At 43.3% G+C, this 12,470-nt stretch overlaps 1 protein-coding gene across 8 annotated transcripts in view; it reads left to right on the top strand.

Moving 5' to 3' along the window:
- The window catches only part of PPFIBP1 (PPFIA binding protein 1), a 99,524-nt gene that overhangs the window by 77,022 nt on the left and 10,032 nt on the right, over positions 1–12,470 (top strand). For 4 of the 8 annotated variants that reach the window (XM_056511024.1, XM_056511008.1, XM_056511042.1 and 1 more), the window contains 10 exons: positions 90–151; positions 913–997; positions 2,092–2,246; positions 3,196–3,326; positions 4,596–4,649; positions 5,258–5,318; positions 6,383–6,412; positions 8,157–8,328; positions 11,854–11,995; positions 12,245–12,373. In XM_056511024.1, the coding sequence (XP_056366999.1) occupies positions 90–151; positions 913–997; positions 2,092–2,246; positions 3,196–3,326; positions 4,596–4,649; positions 5,258–5,318; positions 6,383–6,412; positions 8,157–8,328; positions 11,854–11,995; positions 12,245–12,373 (1,021 nt within the window). Of the gene's footprint in view, positions 1–89; positions 152–912; positions 998–2,091; positions 2,247–3,195; positions 3,327–4,595; positions 4,650–5,257; positions 5,319–6,382; positions 6,413–8,153; positions 8,329–9,769; positions 9,803–11,853; positions 11,996–12,244; positions 12,374–12,470 lie in introns of all 8 variants that reach the window. The other 4 variants (XM_056511015.1, XM_056510999.1, XM_056510990.1 and 1 more) reach the window with 2 other exon arrangements.

The following is a 12,470-nucleotide window of genomic DNA, read 5'->3' as shown; positions in this document are numbered from 1 at the left end:
TTACTGAGTTGCTTCTACATTTTGTGTTGTTCTTATTTCCTTACACTGTCTTATTTAAATTGACTTGGAGACCTGTATTGTGTTTTTAGATATAGAGGTGCAGAAAATGAAGAAGGCAGTAGAATCTCTAATGGCAGCAAATGAAGAGAAGGTAGAAAAGTCATTATTTTTTCAGTAATCATTCATCAGATTGATTTAAATCTCTAAGAAAAACTTCACATGTGAGCTTTTCACAATTCAACTAAAAAACAGATTTGTAAGCATCAATGAATTTCTGCAGTCAGATTTGTGAGAATCAATGATTTTCTGTAGTCAGAAAGGTCAGATTTGTGAGATTTGATGATTTTCTGCACTCAGAAGCACTGCAGTGCCATAGAGGGGCTGTGAGCATTTATGAGCTCTGTGCATGTGCACAGGATCTGTACAGAATCCTTACACTGTTGTTTTGTTGAATTCAGTGTGGTTAATTTGCACTGTGTTCTGCAAATGTAAAGATCTCCATATAAGTGCCAGATCACAGGCTGCATTTCCAAAAGGGCTTTTCTGTGAAGTATGAATTATTTTCATACATGGTTTTATGCTTTCATATGCATGTGCATTTTGTAGGATGTTTTCTTTTGATCACCAAAGCCCTAAGTCCTTTGTACGTGGCAAATTTATTATGCTCTACCTTTGACTTATCAAAGGAGCTGAAATCCACTTTCAAGGCTGGAACAGTTCTGGTGATTAACCAGATGATAGTTTTTGCTAAATACAATTTTTGATATTTCAAAGCCTCTCAGCATTCTGAGTCCTGTCCCATCCACACTTCCCATTTCTTTTAGTCTCACAGCCAGTTAAACTAAAGGATTTACTATTTGTACTTCTTATTTCTGGGGGAGGAAGCAGAGTCACAACTTCCTTTTATTTTAGGATCGGAAGATAGAAGAGCTTCGGCAATCTCTGAACAGGTACAAGAAAGTCCAAGACATGGTGATACTGGCTCAAGGTAAAAAAGGTATTGTACAACCAAAAAAAAGTGATACTGCTGTCATTTAAACTCCAGGTGTGTTGTGGTGGTGAGCTTTACTGTGTGACTGAAGCAGAAGCTGAATCTATACCTCAGTGTGTCATGGGCCATTCCATATATTCTAAGACTGGTGGAGGTTTCCAGACCCCTTCAGAGGGGGAAGATTTTCAATAGCCCAACAAGAGCAAGGAAGCAAAATATAAAATATTTTTGTGGTGTTGAGCTCACACTATGCTGTGTTGGAGAGGGAGCAATTCTTGAATAAATATTGCCCTTTCTTGCAGTGCTGTGCCTTCAATCACAGGAGGGTGTTAGAACAGACCTTGATTCTCTGGGAACTCCATGGTCACTTCATGATTCAGGAGATTCCAGGCAGTGAAAAATGGGCAAGAGAGATGTGAACAGAACTTAATTTGTGTTTTGCCTCTTTGGCAATGAGCACTGGATTTCTGCTCACCTTTTAGAAAGTACTGGTTGTCTTTCACAACCAGTCCAAGCCCTTTGGTAGCACTGAGGCAGTTGAGGAGCACTCAGGGGGGAAGGAGCAGAGGATGGCAGCACTGGTGTGGGCTTCAGCACAACCTAAATGAGACACACTCAGTTTGTGGAGGCTGCAGGTTTGATGTGGGCACTTCTAGGCTGGTGAGAGACTCCTGAGCACTGGGCTGCATTTTTCCTCAGGGTACCTTGAAGATACCACAGAGACATCTTAAGTTTCAGTCAGACTCGACCTTCTGGTCTTTTCCTTAGTAAACAAGGGAAACAAAGTATTTAGAATGAAATTCCAGAACAGACAGGAGAGAAGTACTCCAGTTTATTCAGCTTGTTGAAACTGATGTCACTGAATGTCCTGAGGGTGTTTGCTGGGCTTTTTGACCTCCCTCTGTTCCAGCCCTGCTGAGTTGTGATGGTTGAATTGGGAAGTGACACTTGGCCATAACTCCCTTTCTCCTATTGTAGTGTCCTAAAAAACCCAGCAATCAAATCTTTCCATTTTTGGCCCATAACTGAGCACTCTGGCTGCAGCTTGTGTGGGAGCAAGGGCTGTAAAACCAACAAGTTTCCATGTTCTCTCCCTTCAGGCAAGGAAAGTGAAGGTGAAGACTTGAATTCAGGGTCTATTTCCACTGGTTTATTGGACACACCAAGTCTGGCTGACCCAGAGAAAAGCCCATCCCCAACCCCAGTAACAGCATCTCCAATCCATGATGAGTTCAACGTGAATATTCATGAAGAGGTAGGCTTTGTTTGGGTTTGTTTTTTGTTTATTTTTTTTTTTTGCTTTATTTAATGCCATGGTTCCTTGAAAACACTGCTTGTTCTGAAATCATATTGCAGATGACAAAACTCAAGTTTCCAAAAAGATTTTTTTTCTGGATTTCACAGTTTTTTATAATGTCTCATATCTTTGTGGGGATCATAATTTTCTTGTGAAAGCTGCTGAGGAATGTCAGTTTAACTTACTTTTCTTAATCCTCATATGGGATCAGGAGACAGCAAATATCTGTATTTATCATGAGAACAGATCTAAATGACTTTTTCTATTAGACATAGAAATTATTTTTCTTACCAAACGTAGCTGTTTTGGGAGCTACATTTACTTTGGCATAAACCTGACATAAATATGTTGGGACTTACTAAATACATCTTGTATTTAAAAGGATGCAATCAAAATTGCATCCATTCTGTTAAATGATATGTAGGTTGTGGATCAGTCTGATTTTTACAATCAGATTTTCCAGTTAAAAAAATACAGATCTCTTCTCTAAGCTGCGAGTCAGAGCAGGGTCTTGACTTACTTAAACAGCAAGAACATGCTGTGAAGAAAATTAAATTAAATTAAATGTTTAGCAGCATTTTTGTACTGTGAGTGTCTGAGGACAGGATTAAACCTGAAAAGTGGACTACCCTTCATGGTGTCTGTGGCAGACACAGATTTAGCAGGCAGCCTTGGGAGACTTGTGAGATTTTTGTCTGTGCTCTAGCTTAGCTGTGCAATGATTCATGTTTTATCTGCAGTGCCATCTTTCAAGGAGTAAATCATTCTATTACAATAAAGAAAAAATCACTTTTGAAACCTTATTTCAGATCCTTCTCTTCACGGTTTATCTATTAGTCTTTTTTTCATTTATGATTGCTTAATTTCAGCGCAGAAGACTGTAGCACATACTCTTCCTTCTTTTCAGAATTCCTTAGAGATCCACACCAGCATTTTACAGATTTCAGTCCCTTCCTTTTCATCAGCATCCAAGAGCTCAGAAACTGTTGCAGAGAGACTGAAAACACACCCTAGGCCAGATCCTGCAAGTGAAATGAGGTATTATGGTTTCCATGTACTTTTCAGTTGTAAATCCAATACTCTATGACATTTAAGGAGAGCAATAATCTGTCACTGAATTATCAAGTCATTAGCCAGGTAAACAAGGCTAGGATTCCCTTGGCTAGCTGCAGCAAACCAGTCTAATGTTCCTGAAGTGCATTGATTAAATCCTGAGTAAGCAAGGGCTGGTTTGGTTGCTGTTGTAGCAGCACTCATGGTCTGTGCCAGCTGCTTCACAAGGAATGAACAGAAGGAGAGGGAAGCTGATCTAGTGTAATGAAGGCCACAGAATCATTATTTGTGTCTAGGTTTGCATCATGGAAGTCTGGCTGGCATGGCATTGGCTCTGCCAGTTCTGGTGATTTGTGCTCAAACATTTTTCACAGCTAAAGATGGTTGTAAGGCACTGCCACAACAGAAGGGCTTCCAGCTCTAAACTGAGGAGGGCAGGAAGCCCAAGGGATGTGTGGCTGCAGCCTGGGGCTGTGGCTGTGCTGTGGAACCAGTGGCAGCTGCTGGGTGAGGAGTGGCTGTCACCTTTCAGCAGAGTTTCTAATCCTGCACCCTCCTTGTCCTGGGAGGAAACCCAGTCCCTGCAGACCTGCACTGGCACTGCAGGGAGTACAGAGAAGCACCCCAGACTCACAGCTCAACAAAGGCTCTTCTTGGGCTTTTTTCTTCTGGGTCCAAATCCCTGGCTGTATCCTAAGGAGTATCAAACACTCAAAATCCAGAGGCAAGGAAATTGTTGGCTTGAAACAACCATCGATCTCAGTGCAAGCTCAATTTGATGTGGGATTTTTTCAGTTCCATTTGAGGAAAGGATCCTATCCAGAAGCCCAGCTTTGCTCAGTTTGTGCTGTTCATGTTCCTCATGCAGCTTGAGCCATCACCAGCAGGGATTTCACCAGTGTCTCCTCCTGGTAAAAACCAAAGCAAGCACTAAACTGCAGCCAGGTGCCTGTGCTGTGGGTGGTGACTGGGAGATGGTGACCCCCACACCTTGTGCTGCTGCAGACCCTGCTGGAACCTCTGCATTTATTGAAGCTGAATAGTTCAGTGTTGTCATCATCTTACAGTGAGATTTGTCTTTTCTGGAGCTCTTGAGCTCACCTTTGTCCTTTATCTTTTACAAGACTTGCCACCATAGTCAGGAAATTTGCCATGGGTTAATACCATAAGAGCTGAAGTAAAAACAGAATTAAAGCAGGCTGGGATCATAGGATTTCTGTCTCAGCTTTTTTCATATAATTTTTGTTTTTACAGTGAAGGAAGATCAGCAGGTTCCTCCCCTGAAACTCATCTGTGTGATAGCCCAGTGTAAGTGCCATAATCAAACTGCTCAGGGGACATATTTAAATGTAATGGTCAACTTGAACCCCCACAAAGCACCCCCTATATTTTAGATACATATGTGAATAGGTCAGAGGGTATTTGGTAATGGTAGGTTTCTGCTTATGTCCCATGCTTTCATGATCATTATTTTCCAATGCTTTATTTGGGCACATGGTACTTCCTGTTACATTGTGAAGCATCTCTAATTTGGTGGTAGACTGTCAATATACTTTGAAATGTATAGTTTTCCATAGTGCATGCACACATGATTTGCTTTTTTTCTTTTGCTAGTGGGGGGAAGGTGATCATCTGACTACAATGAGAAAATAATTTTAGTTTCTGCCATATATCCATATTCCCTAAAGCAGCAGTTATTCCAGTGTGGAAGTTCTTACAGTATCTCATTAAATTGCATGGGCTCTGATTACTGCATTTACTGCACTGATTACTGCATCTTAATTCAAAATATCATTTGGTTTAGTGTATCTCATCATGTATTATAATGCTGTCTTTAAAGCTGATTCCTTTGAGTGTCTTTATCTTAGCAAGTTTAGTTCTAATAACTGAGCTTGGTTTTTATGTTGTTGTTTCAGAACTTCCACACTGCAGAAGTCCAGCAGTCTGAGCAGTCTGAGGAAAGAGGCATCTGAAGTGGTAGGTTTGGTCTTTTGCTTCCTCCCATCTCCTTGCACAGAGGTGTGACATCTCTGCTGTGACCCTGTGGGTGTTGTGTTGCCTTCTGAGAAATTCTGAGTCAAAGCAGGGCTCCTTGTGGCTTGTGTTGGCAGTGATCACACACATGTGACATCTTCACATTCTATTATAGAAGAAAATATGTCCTTGAAAACACAGGTGCTTTTTTTTTTTTTTACCTCTTTTTATGAGCATTTTATCTGGGACTCCCTTAGTGTGTTTTTGCTCAGATAATGAAGTTTTACTGGATATGCTTTTCTGATTTAAGACAAGAAAAAAATAACTCCCACCACCACTTCCTATTCACCTGTGTTTAAGGTGAATAATTTTAGAAGGCCATGTAATGAATGCACTATAAAATGCAGTCTGGGCTGTATGTTTTAGGTAGTCAAAATACAGAGCTGTTGGATGTCTGGGGATAGCTTCAGTTTAGGTTTCTGTGGAAGTGACCAAAAGCAGCTAATCTCTAGCAATGCCATCAAATCAGTGAAATCCATGTCCTCTTTTGTGACAGCCTGAACTCCTGGAAGCTCCTGAATTCCCTGGTACCTCTTGTGCCTGGCAATGTAGGGGGGAGGCTAACAGGACTGAAAATGTCACCAGAATCTGATAAGAGCTGGAGTCCATGGGTTGGGGATCTTTGGTTTTTTGTTGGTTTGGACAGACAAGGAGTAGAGGCTGTGGATGTTTTATCTACTTGGCTTCTGCCCTGTCTGGTTCCTGCTGTGGGTCCCCTCAGGCAGCTCTGCCTGTGAGTGCCTTAATGTTCTGTGTGTCACTAATCATGTACACAGCTAATCCTTCACAACATGAACCAAAGCAACTCTATTTCCATGTCAGCTCACTGACCTCAAAGCAAGCAAGGCTTAATCTGTGTGAAATACAGCTCTGAAGAGATTTATTTTGGGGAAAAGGAACAGCCAGGGAAGGGTATTTCACTCAGAACTTAATTCAGGGTAATCATAATGAAATGTATACTGGCTATAAACCATGACTTTTAAAATGTCCTAATCTTTCCCTAACAGGACAGAGACTGTGCACAGAAGCCAGCAGAGGTAATGTGTGTGTGTGGTGACGTGTGTCCTTGGAGAAACACGGGCAGTGAGGAGGTGTGGAATTGCCCCACACAGTTCAGAGGGGGAGTGCCAGCCCTGCAGACAGGACAGTGAGGAGTCTCTGGTGGGTGTCACCATCAGTGGCACTGCTCAGTGCTCAGCACCTGCCTCCTCACACATGGATTATCTTCCAGTCTGAGCATGAGGTTACCAGCTAAGATAATGACTTCCCCCCAGTAGATAATTAGCAAAGCTAACCATTAAGCATTTTACTGACTCTGTAATTATCTTTGATTAGTGTATGTTTAAAAACCTTTGGGTTTCTCAATTGTCTTCTGTGAGTAGCAAGAGTGTTTCTGAAAAGTCACCCTGTGGTACCTTAAGGACACATCTTGCAGTTCTTTTTCTCTAGGAACACCTGAGCAGAGGTGACAGACCTCAGATACCACTTGTAGGATGAATGCTGTATTAATACAGCAAAAGCCAAAGGATTTTTATGTTTTTATATTTGGGCTGTGAATAGTTTTGCTTCCTTCTTTCAAAGAGACAGTGAAACAGCTGGCAAGGTTAAAATACTGCTTTAAATTGGCTAACTGGAGTGTCTGGTATCTCTCTTGGCATTTATACTCCTTGCTTGATATGTAATTTCCTCTTTGCTTTGGCAGTGGACACAGTCAATTAATCCATTAATTAAGGAATTGCAGAGCAGTGTCAGACAGAAAGAGCTCTCTGACACTTGGCAGAGAACCAATGTACTGTGGGATGTTGTCTCTCTGCTTCCCCCTTACTGCCCTTACAGCTGCCAGTGGGGGAGACAGAGACCCTGGAAAGCTGGAAAAGTTCAGAGCCTTGCAGGACTCTGTTTTTACCTTTCCCATACCTTTAAGTCAGCCTTACAGAAATTGAGGAGCATCTTAAAGAACACAATTTACTCTTAGTGGGTAGTGATAGTAATTCTGGATCCTGAACATGTGTCAGGGTTTAATCCCAGCTGACAGCAAAGGACCCCACAGCTGGTCCCCCTCCCTGCCCCAGTGGGATGGGGAGGACAATCAACAACAAAAAATAGTACTTGGGGATTGAAATAGGAACAGTTTAATAATTGAAACAAAGTAAAATAATAATAATATAATAATAATTTTAAAACTAATAATAAAAGGGATAGGAAGAGAGAGAGAAAACCCAAAAAAGACAGGTGATGCACCACAATACTATTGCTCATCCCCCATGGACCAATGCCCAGCCCATCTCCAAGCTACAATTGGCTCCCCTTCCCAGTAGCCCTCCAGTTTATATACTGGGAATGGAATTCTGTAGCGTGGAATATTCCTTTGGTATCTCAGGTCAGCTGTCCTAGACCTGTTCCATCCCAGCTTCTTGTGCAATTCCTTGCTGGCAGAGCATGGGAAAATGGAAAGTCCTTCACTCAGGGCAAGCACTGCTCAGCAACAACCCAAACATCCCAGTGTTATTCACATTATTCCCTACTAAATCCAAAACTCAGCACTGAACCAGTACACAGTGTTGAACTAAGAAAAAGTTAGCTCCATCCCATCTCAAACCAGGACAACATGTTCAAATGAAGATCCTGTTTATGTTTTTCTTTATGGTTTTACATTCTGTATTCTTGCAGTGACAGATGAGAAAGACTTCCCAGACTATCTGCCAGCGGTCACTTTGCAGGCTGTCAAAAGACTTTCTGCAATTCCCTTACACTGACTCTTTATTTCCCTGATTCAAGCAGGTTAAACCTCCTGTGGAAGGCAATAATTTTGCAACCCTGCCTCCCAAGTCTCCCTCTCACGGTGGCACAGGTGACGAGGACAGTTTTGGCACCCGCAAAGCCAGATCTTCCTTTGGCCGAGGCTTTTTCAAGATAAAAAATAACAAGAGGACTGCAAGTGCCCCCAATTTGGGTAGGTACCATGCCTCTGCATCCAGATTCTGTGCATTTTGAAACATCTATAACTGGCTTAAGAAGTAGGAAAGCCAGCCTTAGTCTTACTGTGACTTGGTGGCACTTCTGACAGTAGAATGTTTGGAAAATATCAAACAGCAAGGAAGGAAATCACTGATGTAAGGAAGTATTTGATGTGATTCAGATTCTGCTGTGGTATCTCCCCTGGGACCTTGTAGGGGCTTGCTGCTATATGAAATGTTGACTGTCTGGCAGTAGTTCACACATGGGATTTGTGGGCTTTTTTTCCCCTGGCTCCATCCTCAGTTAATCTTTCATAAGATTTTCAGATATACAGAAATAGGACAGCAGCACTCAGTCTTCTCTTTTTTTTTTTTTTTTTTAAACTTAAGCAGCCTTGCAAAAGAGGTGGTGACAACATGAACAGGATTGGCAAGTCATTCAAGCTCACATTGATTTTTTTACCTGTAGTGTTGGCAAGTCATTCAAGCTCACATTGATTTTTTTACCTGTAGTGTTGGTAGGGTGATATTTTGGTATTGTCATTTGGTGACATTTACATATGACAAAGAAATAAACAAAATGTTCTGTTTAATGCAGAAGTCACTGTTGCCACTAACTGGAATTCTACTTATATTTACTGCTCTGCTCTAGCAGCCTTTCCACTGATCCAGTTCAAGCATCCAGGGAGTCCTGCATCAGATCTACTGCCAGACATCTGAGGTGTTTGTTTTTCTCTTGCACGAGATTTAGGAATTTAGCTCTTTATTTCAGAAGCCTGAAGGGGTATAGCTTCTGCTTTGTTACTTGTCCAAGAGAATTTTAGATTTTTTTACAAAATAAGTAACATACCTACACATTGATGATCTGCTGCCCATACTTGCCTGTGCCATACAGGCTGGGAAGTTGCTAGCTTACTTGGAATTGATTACAGTCTCTTCTGAGGGTTGGACTCTTTGCTTTGGTTTATTTCATGTTTGCTTTTGTGTAATCTCCTGTTTGGTCCTGAAATTAATTTGTCTAACAAAGTGCAGTTCTTGTGGTAAAGATGTGGAAGATGGGCCATCTACATCAGGGTGACTTTGAGTAAGTTATTTATGTTATCCAGATTTCAGTGCTTCCATCTGTAAAGCTGCTGTCCAGACATTTGCCACCTCACAGGAGCAGGTGCCCTCCTTGCACTGAAGTTCCTGCAGTGCCGTTTTCCCCTCCCCACCACCGAGCTCAGCCCCACTCCTCTGTTGTGAAAGGGAGTTTCCCAGGGGATTGGTGACCCCAATCCCGTGTGAATTCAGCATTCGTGTGCTTGTGTCTCACGTCCCTCCCTCCTCCTGTCCCGTGCTGTCACTGTGGGTTTTGGACTGTGTCTGACCTTGTGCCTCTGCGTGTTCTCTCCCGTTGTGCTGCGTGTGGGTTTGTCCTTGTGTGGATATCTGAAGATCGCAGTCGAAGTGCCAGTGCACCTACCTTAGGTACAGTAATCCTGCATGTCTGCCCGTGCCAGCCCTGTGCCCTGACTGCTGCTAACAGCCCCAACCAAGCCAGGCACCCGAGCTCTGATCCGAGTTTTCATGTAACACCTGCCCTCTGCTAAAAGTCAGCTGTGCTGTTCCTGAGTAGCTGCTGCTAATGAGAGATTGTGGGTCAATTGGCAGAGACTTTGCTGTGACTTTGAGCACAAAGTTACCCCAGGCGAGGTACCAGGTGAGAATTGGTGACACTTTGTGCTGCCACCCAAAGAGTTTAAAGGGTGGTGAAGTAGGGGATGAGCTGTATTTGCCAGGCATACATTTAAGGGAGTTCTCTAGGGAAAGCATGTGTAATTCATCTTCTAGATGTAGTTGTATTTATGATACAATAAAACAAATGAGAAATAATTGGGGCGGATGGGGAAGGAGCTATTCACGTAGTAAATAAAATCCAGCCTTGTGATGTGAGCATTCCCTGGGTGGTTGTGGCAAGGGCAGGTGGTGGCAAAGAGACTGAGTGCTCTGGGCCCTCTCTTTTTCTCACGTGGCCCCCTAAATGTTACCTGTTCTATGGGGTTGTGTCAGTGCATGGAAAGGAGCCAGGTGTGAAGAGCAAACAGCACAATTCCCGCAAATCTCTGCTACTAATGCACCCAGCCTTGTCCTGGTGTTCTCTCTCTAGAATGCCATTTATGTGGTTTTGGTTTTTTTCACTTTGCTTTCTACAAGTAAAGCAAAACCCACGAATGCCACAGCCTGGTTTGATGTTAGTGTTGTCTCTCTCTGGCAGGATCCCTGTGTTACATAGTGGCCAAACCAAAATGCCTGGAAATTATTTTTTTTGTGTGACCTTGTTTTGCTGACAAGGTGGAAAATGGGACATGTTCATAGGTATTCTGACTGAACCATCTAAGGTTTGCCCAGCAGAAGGATACACTGGAGTTTGTTGCTGCTCATGGCCCTTTTGTGGCCATCTCAGCATTAACTCCGTGGCTTGAGACCACATGTCCCAGCAATATAAGCTCTGCCTCAATGCATCATTTACTTTTCTCCTGGAAGTCTGAAAGTTTCAGACACAAGTGATGGTTATTTAATTACAGTTGTATTAAAAGATGCTGCAAGTGATTCCAGGCCTGACTGCCTTGCCACAGCTGCTTCAGCTGAACAAGCTCATGCTCTCACTCTTCCCCAGCAAGCAACTGGCATAAACTCCACTGGTAGTTTTATTCAGCTATCTGGCACTTGCTAGCACATCTCTGCTTATGTAGTCCAGTAGATGCTGCAATTTTATTAGTTTTCTTTTTAAATAATCTTTAAATTGTTTTTTCCTTTAATTGTTTAGCTTTTGTGGCAACTTCCCCTTTGGGGACAAGAGCCCTCAGGTTTGTTGTCATGGAAAGCAGCTACAGATCAAGGATTTAATGCTTTTACAGTGGGTGGTAATGTTGAGGGTCTCTGATCAGAGGTGCTTTGTTCACTCAGAAGATACAGTTCAGACAGAGCCTAAACTCCATGGTGTTCCTCTGAGGAGGAACAAAATATTCCACAGTTTGCAGAGGTGAGGGGAAGTGGGCCCTCCTTGTGGGTCAGGAATTCTGTTGCTGGAATTTCCTAGCCAGGGAATAAAATACTGCAGGTTATTTGGAAAGGTACCTGCAGGGAAGTTACTTAGCTTTCTGTGCTTTGGGGACTCCTGGTTTAGTTCCTGCCACTGCACTGAATTGTTCCTGGGCACTACATGCCTTGGCTGTCTGTGAAAGCACTGTAGGAGCACTCCCTGAGGAAAGGTGAATTCACTGCTTGATTCACAAGGTGGATTTTCCCACCTTGGATAAAGGCACTTAACTGAAGTAGAGCACTGCCTTGGAGCATTACCAGCCAGGCCCATGAGGGAGGAACATGTGGCATTTCTCATGGATTTTCCCATCTCTCCTTGCCCCATTTTCTTGACATGGTGGCTGTCAGTAATTTAGCAGGAGTCATTCCCAAGGTCAGGAGCACCTCTGTACAGTCCTGCACAAGAGGGTCTTGACAGAACTTTTGTTTTCTAACAGCTGAAACAGAGAAGGGATCTGCAGACCACTTGGATCTGGCTGGCTTGCCCCCTCGCCCAAAAGAAGCAGATAGTCTGCAGATGACACCACCTTCTCCAGATTCCAGGAAAAAGGCCAGGGGAATCAAGAAGTTGTTTGGAAGGTAAGTAAAAATGAGAGATTCTCCAGAGCTGGGGCTTGGGCAGGGATTTGCTGGGAACACACCCTTTCTTTTTCCCCTGCCAGCCTGTGGCTCCATGGTTGAATATCCCAGGAGCAGGAGCCTGGGATATAGAGATAACATTGGGTTGGGGGCAAGGCTACAAGCCCTGGGGGAGATCTGTGTTGGCTGCAGTGGCAGCAGCAACATGCCTTTTCCTTAGCCAAATGTGAATGTGCTTTCTTCCTTTAGGCTGAAAAGAAGTCAGTCCACCACCTTCAACCCAGATGACATGTCTGAGACAGAGTTCAAGAGAGGAGGGACAAGAGCCACGGCCGGGCCCCGGCTGGGCTGGTCTCGGGACCTGGGGCAGTCCCACAAGTAAGACACGAGGGGGCCAGCGTGTCAGGGCTTAGATCCCAGTGGTTCTAGCAGAGAATGGGGCCCAAAGGAGCAGGGCAGTGCCAAAATGAAACAT

Source organism: Oenanthe melanoleuca, chromosome 1A, assembly GCF_029582105.1.
Source record: "Oenanthe melanoleuca isolate GR-GAL-2019-014 chromosome 1A, OMel1.0, whole genome shotgun sequence".
Classification (NCBI taxonomy): domain Eukaryota; kingdom Metazoa; phylum Chordata; class Aves; order Passeriformes; family Muscicapidae; genus Oenanthe; species Oenanthe melanoleuca.
The sequence above is the reverse complement of the archived record's forward strand: the minus strand, read 5'-3'. Positions and strand labels throughout refer to the sequence as shown.